This window comes from Neolamprologus brichardi, chromosome 19 (genome assembly GCF_056152115.1).
Source record: "Neolamprologus brichardi isolate AB-2024 chromosome 19, ASM5615211v1, whole genome shotgun sequence".
NCBI lineage: Eukaryota > Metazoa > Chordata > Actinopteri > Cichliformes > Cichlidae > Neolamprologus > Neolamprologus brichardi.
Genome location: NC_142122.1, coordinates 664011 through 688998, shown reverse-complemented (window position 1 = coordinate 688998; position 24988 = coordinate 664011). Strand labels below are relative to the sequence as shown.

Sequence of the window (24988 nt, the reverse complement as noted above, 5' to 3'; positions counted from 1 at the left end):
TACAGAACAGATAGATAGATCTATCTGACTGTCCTTCTTTCTCCTTCGGTGCCTCATTTCTAAAACGTATAATGACGATGATTTCCCACGGGTAACCCACTCAGGTCAAACTAAATCTAGAAGGTAATGAGAGAAGGGGGGATATAAAGAGTGATGATGAACGAGGGATGAGATGGAAAGGAAAGAGGCAGATGGAGAGGAGAAGTTGGTCTCTTTGCAGCTCCAAAGCTCTTAAAGCCCCGAAGCTGTGTGGAGTGCAAACGGGAGGGAGGGAGGCTGAGTCGAGGAGAAGAAAAGCTAGAAGGGAGAGAGAGTGAAAAGGAGAGGAGGAGGAGGAGGAGGAGGGTTTGCGTTGGTGTGTTGGCTGGCAGAGAGAGCGCTTGTCAAAAAAACCTTCCACTGACAGAAGGCATGATTCACAGCAGAGAGAGAGAAACAGCAGAGATAAAGAGAGAGAGCGGCGACAGGGCAGAGATGCCAGTTAAGAAAAACAAACGAGGATGCTGATTTGAAGCGGGATGACAGCACGCCAGCAGGATGGGACCGAGATCGACGGAGTGGATTGACTGACTGTGACCACGCTGATAAGGTTTTGGCTTTTCTATTGATTGGTTTGGAAAATAGAGCAGGTGGCGGTGGCAGCGATGAAAGAGAGCAGGAGAGGAGAGAGGGAGAGGATGCTTGAGAACGAAGGCTGAAAGAGCTAGAGAGACCTGGAATTATTCTCAACTATCAATAGGCTTCTTTGACGGCTGATGGAAATTAGACAGCTCCGAGTGCTCACCGCCGCGCTGGAGACGGGTATGAGTGCGAGGACTGTGAAAAGCTTTCTGAAGATGTTGAGTACACGAGTCAATCAGTTCTCTTCATGTGGAGATGACAAGTTCTCCACATTCAGTTTGTGAATCTGTAAATTGTGATTTGAACTTTTTTCGTCTGCTGTGGTTCTGAGGTTAGCACATCTCTCAGTTTGTGTGGATGTCAACATTTCAACAGCCTTTTGCAGAAAATAAATTAGCTTCTTGTACGTTTACTGGTACAGTTTGTCCCCGGGACTGTACCCTCTCAGGTAACTGAGGCTTAATTTAACAACGTGCAAAATCGGGTGCAGGAGGAGCTGTTCGTTTATTTTATGTAATTTTATTTTCATTCATCATCCGCTTGGATGAGGGCCCGGTGGCGCCAGTGTCCGGCAGCCTCGCCTCTGTCAGTGCGCCCCAGGGTGGCTGTGGCTACAACGTAGCTGCCATCACCAGTGTGTGGATGTGTGGATGACTGGGTGTGTAAAGCGCTTTGGGGTCCTTAGGGACTAGTAAAGCGCTATACAAATACAGGCCATTTGGAAATAAATATATAAAAAACACTGGATTTCTCCTGAGACCTTAAAGCAGGCACCTTATACTGCTTACTAAGACACATTTGCCCTTTTGGCCCCTTGCAGGGCAGACATAGTTACCCTGAGTTTTAATAATTAGACCTGAGCTCAATACGTCCTGTTTGTGAAAGTCTATGAGGTGCAAAAGAAGGCCATGTGATGGACCACTTTAGTGCATTAAACCTTACACCAAAAATGGAAAATCGGCTCTGAAATTAAAATGGATAATTTGCAGGAATATTGAGGCCATTTTAAACTTATTTTCATCGAGCGTTAAAGCAGCTGGTGCTGCATCAACATCAGTGTCCTGAAAGGACGTCTCACCTTTTAGGCTGTAAGAACCATACCTGTGTAAAATGTCCAAAGAGTTTAGCTAAGCAGCCTTTTTGTAACAGCACCACCAAGTGGCCAGGATGATGTTAGCCCCTCTGTAATTGTGGGTGTTGGTGCCGGTGAGTGTGCTAATGAGCCGGGTTTAAATATGCAACTCTCAGCTGTGAGAGGTCGGAGGTCGGCACGAGGTCAGGACTCGAGTCCCAAGCTTGCTTTTAGGCTCGACTTTCTTTATGTTACATTTGCTTCAGGCACGGAAAGCAGTGTCCAGAATGTTTAGGTAAAAAGCACTTGCTTAGGCTGAGGCACCAAAAATATTTGACTCCGTCTGGACTGAAAGTACTCGGTTACATGTAGACTAAAAAATTACTCAGCTATGTTTAGGCTCAAGACATAGCTATGGTTAGCTAAACATAACTTTCATACTAGAGCAATAGTACTCATGTGAAGGCAACAAAAGTACTCAGTCGTATTTAGGCTAAAAAAATACTGCTTAGCTTTAGGCCAGAAAGTACTTGGTTAGTTTTAGGCTAATAATACTCCTGGTTTAAGTACCACGAGTATGCGGTTACCTTTAGGCTCAATTATACTAAGTTAGCTTCAGGGCTGGAAACACTTGGTACTCAGTTATGTTTAGGCTGAAAAGTACCAGGTTAGCTTTAGACTAGGAGCTTTTTGTTTAAGCCCAACAATTGAATGATTTTCTAACCTAACGAGTTGATGAGTTATCTCAGCTTTGGTTAGGATTAAACTACAAAAAGTACTTTGTTGTCCTCAGGAAAAAACCTAATCTACTAGAGTAAAAGTACACTAGTAGGTACAGGAGCCAAAAGTACCTGGTTGTATTGAGACAGGGTACAGGGTTAGTGTTAGACCCCCGGTCAGGCTTAAGCTCCAGCAGTGACCTATATTTTCAAACTTAATTGAATCACCTCCGCTTAGTTTGAATTATCTCAGTTTTGAGGGGAGTCATTGAAATGACTGCAGTAAAAGATGGCGCTGACTGACGCATGACAGGAAGTTACATAGACTTCCATCCATCTTCTTCCACCCGAGCATTTTCCATCTGTCACAGGCTGGAGGTGGAATACACCTTGGACTGGTTGACAGTCTGTTGCAGGACTTTAGCAGGTTACCTATCCAACCAAATCCTGGAACGTCCACTGGCAGCCACCTGTCAGCCACTAAGTGATGCAGGACGAGTGAATTCCTTTATATGTGGACGGGGTTTCATTTCTGCAGCACTCTGTAGGCTGGAGGACATGGTTCACTATGTTCTGGACAGCACACTGCTCCCCTGAGTTTGTCAAATGCTCTGCAGGCACTGTCAGAGGAAAGTTTTAGAGAAACGCTCTCAGTTTACGATTAAACTTGAAATCGAATTCAGACTTTAACTTCCTGAGAGTGGTCAAGCTCCAGTATCAACACAAGCTAAATGCATCTTTCTGTAGAGGCCATATCCAGGCTAGTCTCCAGCCCAGTTAGGGTCATTTTTCTCTCAGGACTGTGTGCAGCACCACCAATGAAGGAATTTCTATTGTCAACTAACCTGAATGAGAGTCCCTGTAATTGTGTGTTCATTGCTATTATTACCTAATGCTCACTGACTTTGATACATACGGAGAGACTCTTTCAGGCTCTTTTCCATGCAAATTATTTTTATTTGCTTTCTCTCTCCACAGCCAGACGAAGCTAATCATCGAGTACGGCCAGAATGAGACGAGAGGCTTTGACTGGATTCAGTTGTCCATCCACCGTCGCTCTGTCTGACGGACTGCCGGTCTGCTGGATGAAGATTTAATTGGCTGCGAACAAACACAGAACAATAAACAGCCAGAATAAATACAAATGCGGGCACATCGGGGGGAGAGTGGGAGAGAAGATGAGCTAAAAACAGCAACTGTGTGGACATAAAAACTGGACCCGTTTCATCTTTTCTTGCCGTTTTCCGAAAGCTGTTTGGAATATTTCTCGAGTCGGATTCCTCATGTTGTTTGCACCGTTGTTATGTCATGGATTATTTGACGGGACGGCCACTTTTTTGCAGGAGCGTCATACTTTGATCATCAGAGATGCTCCTGACTTCTCATTAAAGAGAGAACACCCGTCAGGAACATGTTTTTGAATGTGACGTTTTATTCTGGCATGGCCGTCTCAAACCCAGCTGCCATGCGTCCTTCACTGCCTGAATTTTTCTTTTAGATTTAGTCAAATTAACGACTTCACAATTCGCTCTTCAAGCTTCACCCGTGACTCCCACCAACCCCTCCCACCCTCAGCCATCCAACCAATCATGGGCAAGCCTCTCAGCCGTCCCGGGTGTTTCAGGAAAAGCTCTTGCTGCCTGGAGAAACATGGAATTGGGGATGGTGGAGTGGGAGGGCGAGATGGGGGGATGGAGGGGGGATACGGGGATGGCTACGTACCCCAGCGATCCATTTATGACACCATGTGCATCAATCAGCAGATTGACAGCCATCACCACCACCACCACCCTGGAGGGTCCATACGGCGAGACGTTTGCGGCGAGGGCAGTTTTAGCTACTCTACGAGTGGCTCGCTCCGAGTCAGCAGAGCGCCCCCCGACATGTTTGACTCGCAGCCACGGTCTTTAACGCCAAACCCCTCCTTTGTTCGGCGCTTGGACGAGCGAGCCATCTATGATTCGCTGAAGCTCGGCGGTCAGGACGGAGATGACGGTGGCTGTCATTCGCCGGGGCGGTTTACCCGATCGGTTTCTCCCTCTGTGTCTTCGTTCTCAGCTCCGGGTGTGTCCTCCTCCTCCTCAAAGAAACACCACCATCACCACCACCATCACCATGGAGACAGCACAAAGAGCCGAGACGGCCGACATTCCTGGAAAGTCCTGACGCCTCCGAAGCACCTGGAGTGTCTGGAGCTGACCACATCTGAAATGATGGACAGAGGAGGTGGATATCTAAACCCGGGGCACTACCCTCCAGCTGGGGGGCAGTCCTCCTCTCTCACCTCCCCCCTCATTTCGCCCTTCTCTGGCTCCCCTCTCTCCTCGGGCTACCACACTCCGGTGTTCTTCTCCCCCGCCAAACCTCGACCCAGCCAGACTCAGAGTTTACGCTGTTCACCTCCCCACGTGATCCAGCCCAGGCATTACTCCCAAACCCAGAGCCTCAGGCTGTCACCCCCCCAAGAGCTGAGGAGATCCCCTTACCGCTCCCCGCTGGTCCAACTGTCTGCTCACGACCTGGAGCAGGACCTCAGGGATCGAGGAGGAGGAGGGGGGGGAGGAGGATGGGGACGCAGCGAGCGAGAAAGAGAGTGGGAGAGGGAGAGAGAGAGGGAGATGGAGCGAGGGTGGGCTCAGCGAGAATGGGAGAGAGAGAGGGAGAGGGGAAGGCTGGAGAGGGAGCGAGCACGGGAACGGGAGAGGAGGGAAACGTCTTTCGCGACCTTCGGGTATGGCCGACCAGTTCCTCTGCGTTCGGACAGAGACTCTGTCTTTCTGGAGTCCGAACAGGGTCTCGACACGACGCCATTACTGCTCCCCCAGCCCTCTCCTTCACCCTCGCCCAGCGCTGCCCCCAGAATGGGCACTGGGGCGGTGGGTAGGAACAGAGCTGGGTCAAAGGTCGGCCCTGAAGGTGTGGGTGGGGTCATGGTTTCCAAATACGACAATGGAAGCGTGGGTTTGGTGTTGGTTGATAGTAAATCTGGGTGTGGGCCGAGGTTAGTGAGCGAGGTTGGGGGTGGAAATGTGATGGAGGCTGAAATGAGGGCAGGAATACAAGAACACCATCGTGCTGAGAGCTGGAGCAAGTACGACAATGGATCCAGGCCCGGCGTTAAAAACGAAACGAGGATGGGCTCCCAGGTAAAAACAAGACCAGGGGGGCGGGATTTGGAAGGAAAGGTGCAGTCTGGGGTGGGGAGGGAAAATATGGCTCCATCTGCAAACAAGGAGGTACACAGGGCAGGGTCATCAAAGAGTGGAGAAAGATCAGGGAGGGCTGTAGCGAAACCAGAACCAATCGCTGAAGCTACACCCTCCAATGTGACTGAGAGCAGGGATGAGCCTGGAGGTAGAGTAGATCCTGCAGCTGGATCTGGTCCAGGGATGAAGCCACAGGGAGGAGCAGAGGTGGAGACTAAGGCAACTTCAAAGAAGGTGGAGAGACGGAGTGAGGCAGAAGCTGAAGTAGCTAAAGTAAATAAGGAAGTTGTTGCCGCAGCGGAGTCCAGGGTGGAGGAAAAACCTGAGACCGATGTTACGATTGCTCCTACATCTAAGCCTGAGGCAGCAGTAGAAGGTGGAGCTGTGAGTGAGACAGGAAATAAGACTAACAGTGAGCGCGGGGTTGACACTGAAGCCAAGAACAGCACCAAGACCGCAGACAAGGATCCTACCTGTGCTGCGGCCGAAGATAAAACCGAGCTTCCTGCTGCAGATCAACCTGAGAAAAAGACTTCCAACACTGATAAAACCGAATCCAGCCACGTGGAGAAAAGTTCACGATCCAAGAAGTCCAAATCCTCCAAGTCCAGCTCCAGGACTCGACCAGGCACCGCCACGGGGCTGCGGCCAGGTGTGGTCAGCCCGCGGCAGAGCAGGGCGCTCGGAGACCTCGAATCAACAGGCCCAGCTGAAGGCATCGAGTCCACGTGGCCTCGCCGAATCATCGTGAGAAAGAGGACCGTTCGTCAAGGTGGAGCGCTCCACAATCTCCCCATCCTCCCCCCCCTCCCCTCCGTCCTCTCTGCGCTGGAGAAGAGACGCCCACTCGGCCACCTCCGTGCAGGCCACTTCTCAGAGAACCCTTTATCTAATATAACAAACTCCACCAGTATTGTGGGGCGATGCTCGCTCAAAGAGCCCTCCCATCAGGAGCCGGGGTTGGGGTCCAGTTTGGTGGGCAGGGCTTCGCTGAAGGAGCAGAACTTGGAGCACTGGAGGATCTGCAGAGAGCAGGAGGAGCCAAAGAGATCCAAGAGCAAGGAAACACAAGGAGACAAGACTGAGGAGGAGAGGAAAGGGAAGGAAGAGCGGAAAGAAGAGAAAGACAGAAAGGAGGAGAAAGTGGAGATGGACAAAGAGAAGGGTGGGGTGGGGCTGGTGGAGGAAACAAAACAAGAAAGAGCAGAGATGGCAGTCGAACTGAAAGTCCAAGACAAAGCAAACAAGTACAAGGAAGCGAAAAAAGGCAGAGATATCGAGATAACTCCTGAAAAAGTGGAGGAGAAAAGTATGAAGATAAGGGATGAAACTGCTGGGCGAGGCTTGGAGGAGGAGGAGGAGGAGGTGACATTACAGAAAGAAGAAGGAGAGCTGGAGGGAGGAGAAGGAGGCACACTTGGCGAGGAAGGAGGGGTGGAGAGCTGGGATGCTGTCCTTGAGATGGTCAACACTTTGTGGGATGACGGTTGGGATAAAGGAGGAGCAGGAGGAGGAGCAATAGGCGATACAGACTCCCTCTCGGGCTCCCTGCCGCGCTGGCCTCTCCTCCGACCCCCCATCGGGTTCGGAGGCTCCCACCCTCCCTCCTCAGCAGCCTCGGAGCTCAGCCTGACGGAGCTGGAAAGGAGAGCCCGGGAGCTGGACTCTGACCTGGAGCACCTCGACCTGTCTCAGCCCCACAATCAGGAGTCGTACCCAGCGCTCCTGGAGCCTCAGAGGGAGCGAGCGGACATGTACCAAACTCACCCCGGGCCTCAGAGGGAGAAGGCCGGCCTGCACACAGGTAAACACCGCACACACCTGCAGGAACTCACACTCGACACATGGGCGCTCACGCCGCTTTAGAAATCACACCTGACAAATGTGCTGGCAGCCTGAAGCGTTAGATGATGAGTTAGACGATACAAACACAGGAGTCAGTGAAGCTTACTGACGAACACGAGGCAGGCAGGATGAAGGTGAACACCACCTCGTTAGCTGAGAGCTGATTGGGAACGAGACAGGTGGAGACAAAGAGGCACGAGGTCCGGCAGAAATGTGACCCACATGAGTGGATTTATAGTCCAAACACGGTGGATAAAAGTAATGAAACATCTGTCGTCGCAGTCACACACTGACTTCTTGTTCCAAAAATAAATTTGGCTCCAATAAAACCAAATCGAGTCTGACAGTCGGGGTAACATCTTCAGATTTTCTAGGCTTTCTTTATTTCTGTTTACAACAACAGGTGTTTAATCCCTTTAAACGAAGAAGATGCTTTTGTGCTTGCTGTTTGTGCTCCGCCGGTGTAATCACGCTGCAGACGCTGAGCAGGTTTTGGATTTCAGTCGCTGTTCTGTATTGTTTGTGACTCAGAGTTTAGCTGTGATGCTGGCTGTGAATTATTGGACCAAAACTGGAGGTGGTGGTGAGCTGGTGCCAGAAGCCTGCTCCTCCAATCGATGTATTTATTCACAGAATTTAGAAGAAACAGCAGCAAAGCATTTAAAAGACATGAAAAGAGTGAAAAGAAGAAACACAAACAAAAGTCAATAATAGAGAAGATCAATCATCTATGAAAACTTTATAGAAGCTTCAGAAAAGCCTGTTTATGAAGGTTTTAACAGTTTGCAGTGAGGAGCTGAAAAACTGTTGGGAATGCTGCTGTGGGAGGCAAACCTGAGCCGAGCTGCTTCCCACTGCTGGAGCCCCTGCTGGACCGTAGAGGAACTGCAGGTTCAGGTGTGCAGCCACTTGCAGCAAAGTCGTGTGGATGAATATTCCTGCATGTAAATGTAAAATATAAAAAGCAGTGACAATTGTTCAGCACAGCAGGGAGTGGTGTTACCTTCCCCCTCGTGGGGGAGGTTGAGTCAGAGCCAGGTGGAGATTTGGAAATGCTTGCAGCAGTGACAGATTCACTGGTCCATACAGGAAAAGTCAGGGCTTTAAAACAGGAGCGTTTCTGCTTGATTGTCATGTGAGCAGTGGCTTTCTTTGCTTCGATCCTTCCAGGAACCAAAGAAAGCCTCAGATACAAAACAGCGGGGAAGAAAAGGCAGGATGCACTGGTTATAACTGTTCCTCTGTTTAAAAAGGTAAATATGTGATGTTCTTTTCAGGGGTGGGCAGCAGGTCCCAGGTCAGCTTGGAGCTCAGTACTACAGCCTCACCGGCTACAGACGCCGACAGACCTCCCGGCTCCTGGTCAACCAAATCTGCCGGGATGTCCACCACTGGCACAAGGTAAGGAACCTAAAAGTGTCACTGCAGGACGCCAGAATCCAGGATCAGCCATATCTCCACCCTTCAAAGGCCTGTCCTGTGTCTCGTGAACTGAGGACAGATACAGGCGTGTTTGAATGTAATGGGATTACTGACGGGAACAGGAACCAGTGCAGAAACAGCACTGGCAGCTAAATGGGCAGAGCTGTTTCTCTAAACTGGAGACCAAAACGATGTGTCAAGGTGATCAGAAAAACTGATTTCCATGGATGAAAATACGTCATATTCTGATTTCATACTCAGAAACAGGGTGGTTTAATTACACATCAGGCTGATTCACAGAATCACACTACAGGCAAAATGAGCAGGGGGTGACCGTGGTTCAGGGGGTTGGGAAGGTTGTCGGTTTGATCCCCAGCCCTGTCTGTCCTGGTCGTTGTGTCCTTGGGCAAGACACTTCACCTACCGCCTACTGGTGCTGGCCAGAGGGGCCGACGGCGTGATATGGCAGCCTCGCTTCTGCCCCAGGGCAGCTGTGGCTACAACCGTAGCTGCCCCCACCAGTGTGTGAGAGTGAATGAATAGTGGCATTGTAAAGCACTTTGAGGGTCTCGAAAAGCGCTATATAAATGCAATCCATTATTAAAATAATGATGACCGAAGTTACTGCAGCTGTGCAGTGAATCCAGTGATGTCACTGCCTTTGAAATGATCACATGTGAGAAACTGAAATTGAGGAACTGCAGCACAAACAGTGACGTAGTTGCTGCAGGATGCTGAACTTAAAAAAAGACTCGCTCTTCTAACCAGGATGCAGTCGAGTCCAGTGCTGCTCACTCAGACCGATGCTGATGTTGGCACTCATAAAGACAGCAATGTTTGCAAACCTTTGCTAGTCAGACTCAGACTGATTGGAGACACGTTGCCTCCCACAGGTTAAAGGTCTCACTGGGCAACCAGATTGTTGCCAATTGGTCGCCAAGGGTCAAAAAAAATCAATGCAATCACTGGGAAACCATCGGTTCTCTCTAGTAACAAGGAGGTTGGCAGATAGCGTCCCGCCAGTGACGTGTGCAGTCGCCTTGCAATCGAAACTGGCTGTCCAACCACTTAATTTAAAGAATCAATGCAGCCACCAATTTTTCCTGGTTATTTTTACGCTCGTGTGACTGAACTGTGAAGAAAGTTTAACACTGGATATTCATATATGATTTCAGATATACACGTCCACACATATACACATATATATACACTGAGCAATAAAAACATCAGACTGTCTGTTTAATGGATTCGAGCTGCTGTTTTATTCGCTGTTATTAGCTTTTGTGTGAACGTCCCAGAACAGAGCGAGCTGTACCTCGTTGAGCTGAAGCATTTAAGCTTAAATGTCATCCAACTAAATGATCTCTAATCATATTCTTCAAACTGAGCTTTGAGGGCTGGAGCTGCTGTAACTGTGTTTGTAATCAGCATCATTATGAAATCATTCATATGAAGCTGTTGCAGGTGACACACGTTTTATTAACTTTCCTGTCTCTACCTGATCATTCCTCATGGCTTACAAATAAAGACACAAACCAAACCGTGTCACAGCCGCAGCAAAATTTAGAAAGTGAATGTATTTGTAGTGATGTGTCCATCACCCGGGATATCTGTGCCGATGTCTTGGGGCTGTGCGGCTAAAACAAATCAATGGCCTTGATCTGAAAAGTGGGTTATCACTTTAAAGGCTTCGGGGGGGCTGAGCACACATGGGGATGCTTCACCGCCTTCTGTCCTTTTCTTCTTTTCCAGCTCTGCTAAAGAGGACAGCTCTCCAGACTCCAACCTGACGCTGGAGTCCGACTCAAGCGGCGTTTTCCTCTCCTTATCCAATCAAAGCCAGGAGGAGGCCGGCTCTGACAGTGACCAGCCAATCAGTGGTTCCGACCTGGGCAGCAGCAGCACGTCGCTGGAGAAAGATGGGGACGATGGAGGGTTAAAGGAGTGGGGGAGGGAGGAGAGCGCGGAGCTACAGTGGTGCTACCCGTCACTCCTCAACACGTGCTCGCAAGAAGACATCGAAGGCGAGAGGGAGGAGGCGGGGCACGGAAACATGGAGGAGGATGAAGAGAGGGGAGAAGGTGAGGGCAGAAGGAAGGATGGGAAGATGGGAATGGTTTCAGTCATCAAGAAGCCGTTAGAGCAGAGCGTTATTAAGAGCTCCATGGCTCTGAGAAGTGAGGACATGCCCCCCAGGAAAAAAGTCACCCTCATGGGAATAGACTCCCCTCTTCCTCTGTCTCCTTCAAAGCAGCCAATCAAACACTTTCTAGATCCCAACCAGAAGCCAATCAGAACATCAGGGCTGGACTGTGGCGACATAGATCCCTTCGTCCAGTCGGACAGCTTTGTTTACCTTGCTGTGTCTGCAAGACCTGCCTCCAAAGGTGAAGTCACCATGGTGACAGAAGCCCACGATGTGAAAAAGGACAGTATACACCACCACACACACGGCACGAAAACGCACGTGGATCCGCCTAACCCCAACCGGGACGCCAAGCCAACACAGCTCGCCCCACAGAAGCCAGAGGAGGGAGATTTCCTGTGCACCGACAGCTTTGTCTACCTGGCAGCTCCAGCCTGCCTCCTGCTGGGCCCTCCAGGAACTACAGCCTACAGCGGCAAGTGAGTATGCACTCGTCTACACTTCACCTCTCAGCTGAAAGAGATGTATTTATTTATAAAAACCATCCATCCATCCATCCGATCATCCATCCATCCAGTCATCCGATCATCCATCCATCCATCCATCCATCCGATCATCCATCCATCCAATCATCCATTCATTCATCCATCCGATCATCCACCCAGCCATCCAGTCATCCGATCATCCATCCATTCATCCGATCATCCATCCATCCATCCATCCATCCATCCATCCATCCATCCATCCATCCGATCATCCATACATCCATCCATCCAGTCATCCGATCATCCATCCATCCATCCGATCATCCATCCATCCAGTCATCCGATCATCCATCCATCCATCCATCCATCCATCCATCCATCCATCCGATCATCCATCCATCCATCCAGGCATCTGATCATCCATCCATCCATCCATCCGATCATCCATCCATCCAGTCATCCGATCATCCATCCATCCATCCATCCATCCATCCAGTCATCCGATCATCCATCCATCCATCCATCCGATCATCCATCCATCCAGTCAACCGATCATCCACCCATCCATCCATCCAGTCATCCGATCATCCATCCAGTCATCCGATCATCCATCCATCCATCCATCCGATCATCCATCCATCCAGTCATCCGATCATCCACCCATCCATCCATCCAGTTATCCGATCATCCACCCATCCATCCATCCAGTCATCCGATCATCCACCCATCCATCCATCCAGTCATCCGATCATCCACCCATCCATCCATCGTATCATCCATCCATCCATCCGATCATCCATCCATCCATCCATCCAGTCATCCGATCATCCACCCATCCATCCATCCAGTCATCCGATCATCCACCCATCCATCCATCCATCCAGTCATCCGATCATCCATCCGATCATCCATCCATCCATCCATCCAGTCATCCGATCATCCACCCATCCATCCAGTCATCCGATCATCCATCCATCCAGTCATCCGATCATCCACCCATCCATCCATCCATCCATCCATCCATCCATCCAGTCATCCGATCATCCACCCATCCATCCATCCAGTCATCCGATCATCCACCCATCCATCCATCCATCCATCCAGTCATCCGATCATCCATCCGATCATCCATCCATCCATCCAGTCATCCGATCATCCATCCATCCAGTCATCCAATCATCCACCCATCCATCCATCCAGTCATCCGATCATCCATCCATCCATCCATCCAGTCATCCGATCATCCATCCATCCATCCATCCATCCATCCGATCATCCACCCATCCATCCATCCAGTCATCCGATCATCCATCCAGTCATCCGATCATCCATCCATCCATCCATCCATCCATCCATCCATCCGATCATCCACCCATCCATCCAGTTTTGGTTTCTTGTGCTATCTTTTCACTGTCAGCTAATGTCTCAGTGACACTAGAGTAAAAATAGGTTGCCGGCTTCCTTACCACCAGGGGAAACTGGTGGTTGCTCAGTGATTGCATTGAATGTTTGGTGACCAACTGGCAACATTCTAGTTGCCCGACGGTAATATCTTCCCCTGTGAGAGGCAACCTGTCTCCCATCACAGTCTGACTCAGACTGACTGCAATCACTCTGAGACCGATTGGTAAAGGTTTAAAATAATCAGTTTGATTTATAATCACACACAGATTACCAACACTCCAATCAATCACTCGCATCAGTCTGAATGAGCCTGCGCTGATGAGCTCCAGGTTAAAAGCAGAGCTTTGGTGCTTTTAAAAAGCACAAATGATGACGATACCAGAGAATGTGTGTGATAGTTACTCTGATCTCAGGGGTACATCTGGCTTTCTCTTCTGTTTTTTAGGGAGTCCGATTCGGAGAGCTCAGGTTCGGGAGCTGCTGATGTGTCTGTGCTGGGTTGCGGTTCAGTGGCAGGGGACAGCGACTGGGACTCGGACCTGTCCGACTCCGATCCCAGCCGCTCGTCAAGGACCTCCGCCACCGGGAGCAAATCTGGCCGTCCGAAGCGGCTGCCCGCTGAACCCGACTGGGACTTATTCGGAGAAACCACTGAACCCGAAGTGCTGAGCGAGCTCTTCACGGAGCAAGACAGGAACAACAACGGCATAGCAGAGAGAGTTTCCGGAGTTACCACCAGCATGGCAGCAACACCGTCCGTCCCCATGGCAACTCAACCCACCACTCCACCGTTGAAGAGGATGTCGACCGTGGAGCAGTCATTGACGAAGAAGGTGACGTGGCAGTTTAAACCTGCTCAGAGGTCGGTGTGCACAGGAAGCAAGAAGGACAAAGAGAGGGAGGCGACGTCGTCATTGGCGGGAAGGTTTACTGAACTCGAAGGTGGCGAGATGTACAGACCCACCCCTTCATCTTCGTCATCTTCGTCGTCGTCACCGTCGTCATCGTCATCTGGCTGAATTCTGAAAGAAAAGCTTGTTTGGAGAAGCTTTTGATGGGCTGAAGAAAGGTAGAGACGACCTTTAGCTCCTGTAGACCTGCAGCTTTTGCCTGTCCGTTACGAATTCTGTGTCTCGCTGCTGCCGTTGCCTTGGATGACCTTTTCTTCAGTTAGTCAACAAGTTATTGTTATTATCATATATCACTTTAAGTTGGGACGGTTTTCACAGAAACAGCACCGTTCCTGTACAGTTTTACTGACTGTCGGTTGTTTTTTTCACTCCCACGTTCACGTTACATTCACGTCTGTTAAAATAACAGAGCCGAATAATTCTGTTGGAGTTTTATTCTGCTGAACGTACTCTGAGGGAGGATCCACCTTCAGACTGATTTCACATCTTATACCATTAGAGCCATGCTGGAATTAAATCACAGTGATCCGTAAAGTGATCTGAGTAGGAGAAAGTGGTTTCTGCTGGATGTAAGAGTGTAAACGTGTCGCCTGCTCCCCCACGTCTTTGAAGACGGACTTTTACAAACTGGCTGAGTTTGATCTCTACAGTCTATGGTGTGTTTTATAATCACAGCCAAGTTTACAGTGTATTTAACAGTGTGATAGTATATTTTGAACATGGAGATAATTATTGAGCAAAGTATTAATATATATATATGTGAGTGTGTGATGAGTGTGAACAACTAATTGAAGGATTTAACAATAGAGTTTAATTTAAATGGTTTATTTATCACTTAGACTGAATTTGTGAATGTTATAAATGAGCAATATGCTTACAGATACATGCTATATGCTATGTTTAACGCGCCTTCATTCAAAGGGAGTCAAATACGGCTGTTCTGTCAAACCTGCTGGTGTCTCACTGATACCTGTCAGGTGTTTTTTGGTGAGGGTCAAATTTGAAGCAGCTGATGTAGAAGCAGGAGAGTTGGCAGTGATCAATAAAAATCTGCCGGCTTGTTTTATCCACCAAATACAGTGGTCATGTTTGGGTTAAAATATGTTTGCAACACGACACACTGAAAATTTCAGGATACTCGGCACGTTTCATCAAGTGAATCAAGTGGAAAACTTGTGCAGTCTTAATGTGCAGTTCCTCTAATGTCCAGCAGGGGCTCCAGCAGTGATAGACTCCCACGTTAAAACTTTACAGCAGAAATAAACACATTTACATCCGGGGGAGAGTAGTTTAGGACCTCACTTGTTTATATTATTGGGGGCGTGGCCTCTTTGACTGACAGGTGGATGGTGACACAGGTTGCTCTAGCTGCTAGCTGTCTGCTAGCTTCACCTGAACTGGACATCTGGACTGTTTTTGTGCTGTTGAAGCTTTTTTTACGACATCATCCGATCAATAACATGGCTGCTGTGAGGTTACTCTACTAACAGACTGTCCATGAAGGCAGAGCGAGAGTTTGCTGGGATTTTATTATGTTATTTAGCACTGATCATTAGGTATCTGTGTCTGTGCGATGCTCCCAGCCGCGGGTTGCTAACCTCGGTGGCTTTAACTGGCACAGGCTGGAGGGTGGTGCAATTAATGTAGCGCTATTAACAGCTAATGTGTGGCACAGATGGAGCATGGAGTGCAGAGGCACACAGAGGCTGCAGAGACAGGCAGGGAGCATGTAGTGCTGGGAAATCACTGAATCACGACAAAGATTTATTTATTTACACTCTCGTCTACTGTTTGGGGCTCTTTTAATAAACAGCTACTTCAGAGTGTTTGATTTGGGGGAATCTTACTGTTCCTGACACAACCTCAAAGGGATACGTCTCTCCTCCCACGACTGAACCAGGAAGCTTTGATTCGTTAGGTGAATGTGGAAACACGATGGAGCCACTGTTTTTTCAGCTACATGTGAAAAATGACAATAACAGTCGCTAACTCAGGTTGTAGAATAGAAAAGAGTTTTTAGGCCCAGCTGGGGCTCCGCTAAAATGCTCAATCGGAGGCTCCACATGGGGGCTTGTTAAACCAACTGTTAGCGCAGTGGTTGGGTCCATCTTTTATATACAGTCTGTGGTTTCTCTAACACCAGCGGTTTGACAGATGCCGTTATTTGACGCCCTGCCAGCGAAAGCGGGCTGGAGTGTTTAAATGTATAATAATGGCTGAGTTTGATTTTTATTTATGCAGCCAGATTTTGATTGTAAATGCAGTCTTAGACTCATGCAGAGGTTTTGTGTGTAACATTTTTAATCATCAGGTAGTTCGGTTTTAAGTGCCATAAACAGCAAGACCACGGCTGAGATGATTGGTCGTCTTCGTCTCACACTGGGTTTATTTCTGCTCAGAGTACAGACTTCCTTTTTTGTAATCCTCCCCCTGCCATCTTTGGCTTTTCTGAGGAGGATAAACATGCTGGAGACGTTTTTCTCCTCGCTCCCCGCCGCCGTTTGTCACCGCTTCAGCTCTGTTTGTGCTGAAAAGCAAAGCAATCCAGGAGATTTCCCTCTGAATCCAAAGCGAAGTGCAGCCAGCGGGGAGGCAGGTGGAGCTGCCAGTCATCCCAGCAGTGGTTCTGCTGTTCAATCATTACATGATGAATGTGGTTCTCATTCACTGAGCTAAAAAATGGGACAGGCAGCACCTTCCAAAGACATCGCAGACATGTCAGGTCACTGATGAGAGCGGCTGAAAGTCTGTTTTATGCACGATGTTGCTGATAAAGGTCTGACAGGCTAATCGTCCTTAATCACATTTAATCTTGTTGTTCTTGATGTAAAAGTGAAAATGAGGAACGAGGGCCAGATTTACTAACGGTTCATCACTTTTAGACCTTTTTCTGGTTTTCATGAAGCTGCTGTTGACGAGATACTGTAATAAGGTCTTGGCCCCTCACACAGGGACCAATCAGTGACCCCCGGCAACCTGAGGTTGCTAGGGAAAAATGAGCATCTCCAACCAGTTTGCCAGAAATCGCTGAGTGAAGTCAGCTGTAAAGAGGGCGCTGCCCCACAGATGTCTGTGATTGCTGACACGTCTGCAAACACTCACCAAGCGCTGCTCAAACTCGCCTTCAGAATAAAAGTTGCATGTTTTGGTTGCCGCAGTAAAGCAGAGCTTTTACGTTGGAGTCAGATTTGCTCTGGTTGGTGTTTTTCGGGTTGCATCGCCGCTCTACAAACAGAGAAATGGAAAACGTTTGACTCCACATGAGATGTTTTTCTTCTTTCGTGCGGACACTCAACGACTGCGGATATCTGCTGCAGCTGCAGCACTGTAAACCTCCAGCAACTTCCAGCAGCCAGTCAGCGACCAGGTCTCTGGGCCTGTGTGACGGAGGCCTGCTGGTGTTATTGAACTTGAATTCAGAGTGTTAAATTTAAGAGTATCAGAGAGCTCAGAGTGTGAAATGTCGTTTTAAGGAGCTCTGACCTGTGTTAGAGAAATGCCTGCAGCTGCAGGGAGCAGTAACCTCACTAACACTCGCATCGGTCAGGAAATGTTTGAGCATCCTTCAGGTCAGCTGTTCGTCAGCTGTTCGTCTGAGAGTTCAGGTTTAGATGGTAGAGCTGATGTGAATCTGCACATGCACTGCGTCACTTTTGTCATCGCTCATTTTTGACCTGCTTGGTGCTCGGTTGCTCAGTTGCCTGGTTGCGTTGCCTGGTTGCGTTGCCCGTTACTGAACTAAACTGGCTGTGTCTTTGTGTAAATTTGGTGCACTGCTGGTGGATCACCTGCGAATGCACCTGATTAGTAAATCTGGCCTCAGAGTTGCTCGTGATGTTTGAAATTCTGGATTTTAGCCTTGCTGGGATAAGATGATGTTTTTTTGCCATGAGCAGCTTGAAGCGAGCCGCACACAGAAAGGCTGCAGTGACGACGACGATGATCTGTGTAAACTGACAGGATTTGGTCGGGCCTTAAACGCACCTGTCAGGTTCAGTGACAGACTTCCCGGTACATCCACAGAGGATTGGAGTGTTTCATTAACATGCCTCTATTTTTAAAGCTGCAGCTTTTTGTTTGGACTGTCTGAATGTCTTTGAGGTGAATGTTAATCGGGACACAGTTAATGACTGATTTTACCCCTCATGTTAGACTATTCCTGGATGGGCTTTTTTGCACAGCGTCTCCCCTAATCCCCGTGAAAGTCATCATTTAACAGAAAAAGCAAAATTAAGCTGTGAGGAGACCCCCTGGGCCCCACTGACCTCCTCTAGCAGGAGAAATGAACGAGTACAGCTGTGCAGGGATGAGCCTACCGCCCCGGGCTTTCCTGTGTCTTTCTCTTTGTGGTGATTTGATCACATTTGTTGCACATAAACACAAATGCATGACTGCATCACTGCCATGATTAAGAAAAACAAAGACTAAAGTTTCAGCAGCAAATGAGATAAAAAGGGCTGCAGGAAAACTACTCCACACTTTTATTACTTCCAGGCTCGACGACTGTAATTCATTATTATCAGGAAGTCCTAAAAACTCCCTGAAAAGCCTTCAGCTAATCCAAAATGCTGACAGGGACTAGAAAGAGAGAGCAGATTTCTCCTGTTTTGGCTTCCTGTTAAATCCAGAATTCAAAATCCTGCTCCTCACATACAAGGTCTTAAATAATCAGGCCCCATCTTATCTTAATGACCTTGTAGTACCATATCACCCTATTAGAGCACTTCGCTCTCGCTCTGCAGGCCTACTTGTTGTTCCTAGAGTATTTAAAAGTAGAATGGGAGGCAGAGCCTTCAGTTTTCAGGCCCCTCTTCTGTGGAACCAGCTTCCAGTTTGGATTCAGGAGACAGACACTATCTCTACTTTCAAGATTAGGCTTCAAACTTTCCTTTTTGCTAAAGCATATAGTTAGGGCTGGACCAGGTGACCCTGAATCCTCCCTTAGTTATGCTGCTGATGGTTTGTGATGCTCTCACCGTGTGTTTATGCTGCTGCATTAGCTCTGTCACAAACTTTATTCTCTCAGCAGATTCCCTCTCCGATCCTCATCCTGTTGGAAGTTTCTTCCTGTTAAAAGGGAGTTCTTCTTCCCCAGACTCATCGAGTCCTGCTTGTATAGCAGGGCCTTTCCTTACCATCTAAATCAGCCTGAGATAAATGTTGTGACGTGGTGCTACATGAACAAAAAGCTGCTCAGACTGAAGTTGTCGAAAGCTGCGAGCGACAGCGGCAGAGGACGTTTTCATGGGAATGATTGCATCTCCAAACTGAGTCTGAATGTTTTTGTCAGCTGCAGCCTTGTTCTCCACCTTCATCCTGTCCTCGGTCTCCTCCACCATCCCCTGATACCATCTTTCACACAGTTTGATTTCAGCTTTTTCTGCAAAGCAGCACCGTCATCACGTTCCTGCACAACATTAACGTAATCTGCTCCAGCCGCCGTGACCACTTGCTCTGTAGACGTTATATTTAGTCAAAGAGAGCAGAATCTGACAGCGGTCACAGACTCGCTCGTTCTCGGTTTCACACGTCTGCGTCTCGTCCTCCTCCACGTCGCCTCGTTTCATTCTGCAGTCCCGCTCGCATTCGCCCTGCAGCTGTCGCTCGGACCTGCAAATTCTAATTACGTGATTATCTTTTCTGTTCAGAAAAACGGTGCTCGCTCGGAGCTTTTTAGCTGAGATTCGCTCTTTCCTCCCAAAAAACGCGTGTGCGCCAGCGTGCAGCTGCCAGACGATCAGAATCAGCAGTTCTCAGCTGTCACCGTGAGAGTGATGGAGGTATTTGGAGAGGCGTTGTCATAAATCAGTAAAGGAGTGCTTGTTTTACTTGACATCTTTAAATAATCAGATTACCCAAAGCGTTCGCATTTTGCTGCTTTAGCCTTTGCGGACGCTGGGAGGTCTGTAAAGTCGTGCCTGTTTCATCGATCCGAGGTCTCGTCCTTTCAGAGTCGCCTCTTTGTGCACCTCTGGACCACTTCCTGTTTCGATCATCACTGTACGTCTGGTTCGGACTTCAGGCTGCACCTCTGAGCTGCACGCCGCATTCTTTCCACTGACTCAAAGTCTTCGTGTGAGAGACGAGGAGGTGGCGTGCGGTGAACGATGGCTGTGCTGATGTTCTTCCATCAGACGCTCTCCTGCAGAGGCGCTGACCCTCAGGGGACTTTTTAAGGTTACAAATATCCCAGCAGCATGTAGAGACCTACAAGCTCATGAATGACCTCTGCACAGTCTCACTTCACCCTCGTGCTCCGAACCGGACATCCTGGGAAAGGTCCAGAGGTGCACACAGAGCTGAGCTTGAAGGAGAGACTGAATTTAAATAATTGCACCTTCTTTGCTCACTTTGTTTCTAACCCAGCTTCAAATCATGCAAAGGATCTGGGACACATCCCACCCACTTTTCACACCTGAGCAATATATAAACGTGGAGGGGGGGCTGCTGTGATCCTGGCCCTGTGATTCAGTTTCCCCTGCAGCTCCACAGTCGGGCTTCGGGCAGCTTCTTGGTGATTTGCCGCCAGCTCCAGCTGAGCGGTTCCTTTGAAGCCGACTCTTCCTGCAGCGATGTGCCGGGGCACGGTGAAACTATCTGTGTAGTGACCCTGCAGGTTTGTCCTGACCCTGTGTTCAGGCCGAGGCTGTTTATGTGACACTGTTCATTGATTCATTTTTTTTATTGGTGTATTAAACTATTGGCTCTTTGAAGTGTTTCAGCTGAAAACCTGCATCTGACTGGAACATTTTCTAACCTGCTGCTTCAGTCTGCTCGACGAACAAAAGCTCAATAACCGAACGGACGAGCCAGACGAACTTTACCGACCTTTGAATTTCTGTTGCATCAAACTGTGGCAAAACATCTAGTTTCACTGTGATGGATAAAAACCACATCCTCTGCTGACTTTTGTAAAATCAGGCCTGCGTGTAATACTTTGCTGTTCATATCGACGCTGCTCGCTGGTAAAGCTTAGCGATTAAGACCTGAGACGGATTCTTAGCTGGAAAATGATTTGTGTGAAATCTTTTCGTGTGCCATATTCCCAAGCCTTGTTGAAGCGCATTATTGTACAATAAAGACTAAAGTTGATGGTGGCTGTGACTCTGGCCTGGTTATTTGCAGCAGCAGTAGGTCAGAGATCGGACTGCGTGACAACACCGAAGGAAACGTGAACATTGTAGTTTCAGAGTTAGGAAGGGCTCATTTAGCTACTATGAAATGACAGATTTATGGCCATGAGCCCAGTGTGTGTCCACCTCCAGATGAAATCTTCCTTTACATGATGCTGTCTCAGACCATCAGGACTGAACACAATTCAAAAATAGAACCTTTTCAAATCGTTAGGTGCTGTGGACCAGCCGTGACCTTTAACCTTTTGATTTAAGGCTGGCATGCAGAGGCAGCAGAGTCAGTGCAGAGGTATCCCGAGGTGATCTGTGGGCTTTTATTCAGACAAATGCTTCAGGAGTCTTTAGACAACGTTTCTCTTTTCAGCAGGACGAAAGTCAGAAGCATCTGGTCGAAGAAACCGGAGAGCTCCTCAGAGGTCGATATCCTTCACCAGACTCGTGTGAAGATCAGACAGCATCACAACAGAGAGCTGCAGATAACAGCATCTCTGATTCAGGCAGGTTTGCACAAAATTTTTACTTCACTTCTGCCCAATGTCATCGTAGCTAACTAAAATAAGCTCAAGTCTAAAACTAGACCTGAAAAAACATTTCAATTAACTAAGGTAAAATAAAACCGAGCCTTTAAAACACATTACTGAACAGGGATGACCCCTGAAGGTGTGCTTCAGGGCTCCAGCTGAAGAAGCTTCTTGGATAAGAGCTGAAACACCTCCAAGAAACTCAACAGTCGCTTTCCATCCGAGCTCCTTAGACCACCAAGGCCTGGCTCACTAGGAACCTACACAGACACTATATAAGGTCCATTTACCATCTGGGGAGTTTGGAGAACAAGTCAACACTTCAAACTTGTGATTGGGCTCCTCAAATCCTTCCTGGACCACCTTTGCTTTGTGGCAGGTCACATTATCCTGCTGAAAGAGGCCGCAGCCGTCAGAGAGTACCCCAAAAAGGTTGATTGTGTTCATCTGGATGTTTTCAGTGGGAGAAACGTTTCATCCAACTGACTTCTTCGGTCTCAGCTGACTGCAGGTTTGCCCAACCTTATAAACCCCCATTGTTCATTCAGTTTCAGTCGTTGTGCAAATGTATTGTTTATAAGGTTAGTGACGAAACATTCCTCCCACTGAAAACATCCAGATGAACACAGTCAACCTTTGGGATTTACTTACCTGAATGATTGAGCCTGCATCAAGACCATCAGGGAGTACCGTTTCCATGACAGGGTGTGCCTGGACCGCTAAATAACCTCCACATGGATGGACATTACACAGATCATTGCCCAAAGCCGCTAATGTTCAAATAAAGCCGAGACTTCAATGTCCAGCCTATCCGAATACTTCCTGCCAGTGAAAGAGTTCAGATAATGCAATGAAACAATAAGAAAGTTTGAACTGAAGACAGAGAGCTCAGCTGGAGTGTTTGTTGACATCACGTTTCCAGGGTTAATGACGTTCAAGCTTAACAGGATAATCTGGAAGTCCTGAGAGTCAAAAAACATGATGTGTTTTTATAATTGTAGCCTGATTGAAACTGTTTCCTGTCCTGTGTTTGTGGATGAACTCGTCTGAGGTAAAGCACCACCAACTTAAGCCTGTTCCTCACCTTGACCTTTGATCTTACCCTTCACCTACTCCTGTCCGCCCTATCACAGGAGCTCTCCTAAGAGAACCTGGCTGTGACCCAGTATGTAATCCATGACCGGCTGGTAAGTTGGTGTTTGTCTCTAAGCTAAAAAGTTGTAGAACCAACTCGTCGTTGCTGTGGTCACTCAGAGGTTTCAGGGAAGATGCTGAGCTGTCTGCAGCACTCGTCATTTGCTCTTCTTCAAAGTAAAAGTTGTCCTACCGCTGAAAACAACATACTTTAAAAGGCACAACTTTTACTTTGAAGGGGAACAGACTCTGTTTCTAGTTTGGTGAGTGTCTGCAGACAAGTCGGCCTCTTCCATGCTGCTGACTTTAGCAAATTTTTATCAACTAAAGCAACAACCTGCTGCAACCATCCACCAACTGGGAGTCAGCAGGTTACTGACTGGTTTCTAGGCCTGTGTGGATGTGGCTTTAGCAACTACTCACACTCAGGTAACATCTTTTACTTAGTAACAGCGAGTCACCGACCGCTCTGCACGCCTGGCGCCCGGACTCTAAGTCATCGCTGGTTATGACCCCAAACGTAACCAAGAAATTATTTTTTGTCCTCCGACTAAACGGATGCCAATGACGACCTGACACTGTCAGCCCCCCCCCCCCCCCCCCCCATTGGCCTTATCTCCGTCTCCCTGGTGAGCAGTCTGCTGTTTGCTGTCTTTGTTGGCCTGTTTGTTTGTTCATTCCTTCTCTGGATGTCGGCCTACCCGCTGAATTTTCTCTTTTAATTGAATCATGCACATTTTGTGGAAAACTCGCCATTTTTACCCCCCTGCCATCTGTCTCCCTGGGCTTCCTCTAACAACTTGTAATGAAACTGGAATTCATTTAGTGCTGTATCTAAACGAGCGACGAAGCCAACCCCTGGTTGCAATTTAGGAAATGAAATTTTAATTAGAGGTGCAGCGATTTCATTGATATCAAATCAGCGGCATCAGGCTGCGTGATTAATCATTCCTGGGAAAACTGTGAGAGACTTGGAGACACAGCCAGCCTGCAGAGCCATCTGTGTGTTAAATAGTACATGGTGCAGGAGGAGCTGTGTCAGTAATGTAGGTCTGTCCATCTATTTAGGGCTGATTAATTGGAGCACTTTGAATAAGGCCACGGAGAATGAGAGAGAGAAAGGGGAGAGAGACCACCGTGGTGAATGGATAATCCATGTGCCGTTTGCACAGCCACCGCGGGGACTGTGGAGATTTACTGGGCCAGATGACACAGTCTGTTTGCCGTACAGTCTGAAAAAAGATGCGAGCAGATTTCGTCTGATTCTTGATCTAATTTGGAGAAACTTTTGAGGATCAGTGACAGTAAACACAGACAGTCCTGCTCGCCACGCGGAGGCACGTAAAGCGGTCATGGCGCCTAGCTGACACAGCCAACGGGACGAAATCGGGATAAAGTTCCTCACGAGATTTCCTCCTGATCGTCAAATAAACACACTAAAGATGCTGTGAGAGATCTTCACGTAGGATGACGCTCTCGTCCACAGACCTGATTGGTCAGTTGGGGTATTTTTGGTACTCGCTGATCACCGATCAGGAGCAGGTCTGCTGCGTCGGTTACCATGGTGAACGCCATTATAAAACACAGAGTGAGGCTCAGTGACCTCAAGTCGTCCTTCAAAGCGCAGCCATCTGATTTTCAGTCGTGCTGTCAGCCACACAGTTAACTTTAAATAAAGTTAAAGTTAACTTAAGTTTAACTTTAAATAAAGTTAAAGTTAACTTAAGTTTAAAGTAACTAAACAGTGAAGCGCTTCTGTTCCTATTAATGTGGCCACTTTGACCCGAGCCCCGTACTGCTTCTCCAGTCGCTGAGGCGTCTGTCCCGTCTGCTGCTCATTTCCTCCCCATCAGATCAAAATTAATTCGATGGCCGGTGGTTTCTCAGCAGACTCTCTCTGGCTTTCCTCAGGCTCTTTGACCTGCATGCTCAGCTCTGATTGGTCGGTTTAAGAGGAGGCCAGAAAACTTTTGAGCCAAAAATGTTTCATGCTCAGTGCCTAAATCCTAAAATCACATGGTCACCATAGCGATGCACCATCATGACGAAGATCTCTGTCTCACTGTTGAATTGTGGCTTTGCTGTCTCCTCTGCGCCGCGTCCTCGCCATGATGCATGTTAGCGTCTGCTGTGACTGCAGGGGTCATCATCTCCAACCTGTCCTCTGGATCACAGACCCAGCTGCAGATTAGTCATTGAAGAACAAAACGCATTCTGACCCACAGTGAGTCACCTAGCATCAGGTTTAACCTTGAAGGTGGTTCAGTTCTTGGTGAGGTACGCCACCAGACCCGGGCACGCCGGAGAGACAGCTGAGCGTGAAGGTAAAGGTGATTTAGCAGTCGATCGATGTCCTTACCTCAGCTGTC

General features: G+C 48.3%; 1 protein-coding gene across 2 annotated transcripts; it reads left to right on the top strand.

Annotated features, from left to right (window-relative positions):
• The first annotated feature begins 250 nt into the window (after positions 1 to 250).
• On the top strand, positions 251 to 18396 carry LOC102789139 (uncharacterized). 2 transcript variants are annotated; one of them, XM_006800599.2, is made up of 5 exons: positions 251 to 589; positions 3391 to 7422; positions 8741 to 8864; positions 10638 to 11510; positions 13366 to 18396. In XM_006800599.2, exons 2-5 carry the CDS (start codon positions 4002 to 4004, stop codon positions 13937 to 13939), a joined length of 4992 nt encoding a protein of 1663 aa, XP_006800662.2. In that variant the 5' UTR covers positions 251 to 589; positions 3391 to 4001; the 3' UTR covers positions 13940 to 18396. The 2 variants fall into 2 exon arrangements, with proteins under 2 accessions (XP_006800662.2, XP_006800663.2); XM_006800600.2 differs by lacking the exon at positions 251 to 589 and adding an exon at positions 603 to 801.
• Positions 18397 to 24988: the final 6592 nt, after the last annotated feature.

Coding starts and splice junctions, on each gene's coding strand:
- LOC102789139 (XM_006800599.2), top strand. CDS start 4,002: ATGGGCAAGCCTCTCAGCCGTCCCGGGTGTTTCAGGAAAAGCTCTTGC. Junction 8,865..10,637: donor ATGTCCACCACTGGCACAAG/GTAAGGAACCTA, acceptor CTTCTTTTCCAG/CTCTGCTAAAGAGGACAGCT. Junction 11,511..13,365: donor ACTACAGCCTACAGCGGCAA/GTGAGTATGCAC, acceptor TCTGTTTTTTAG/GGAGTCCGATTCGGAGAGCT.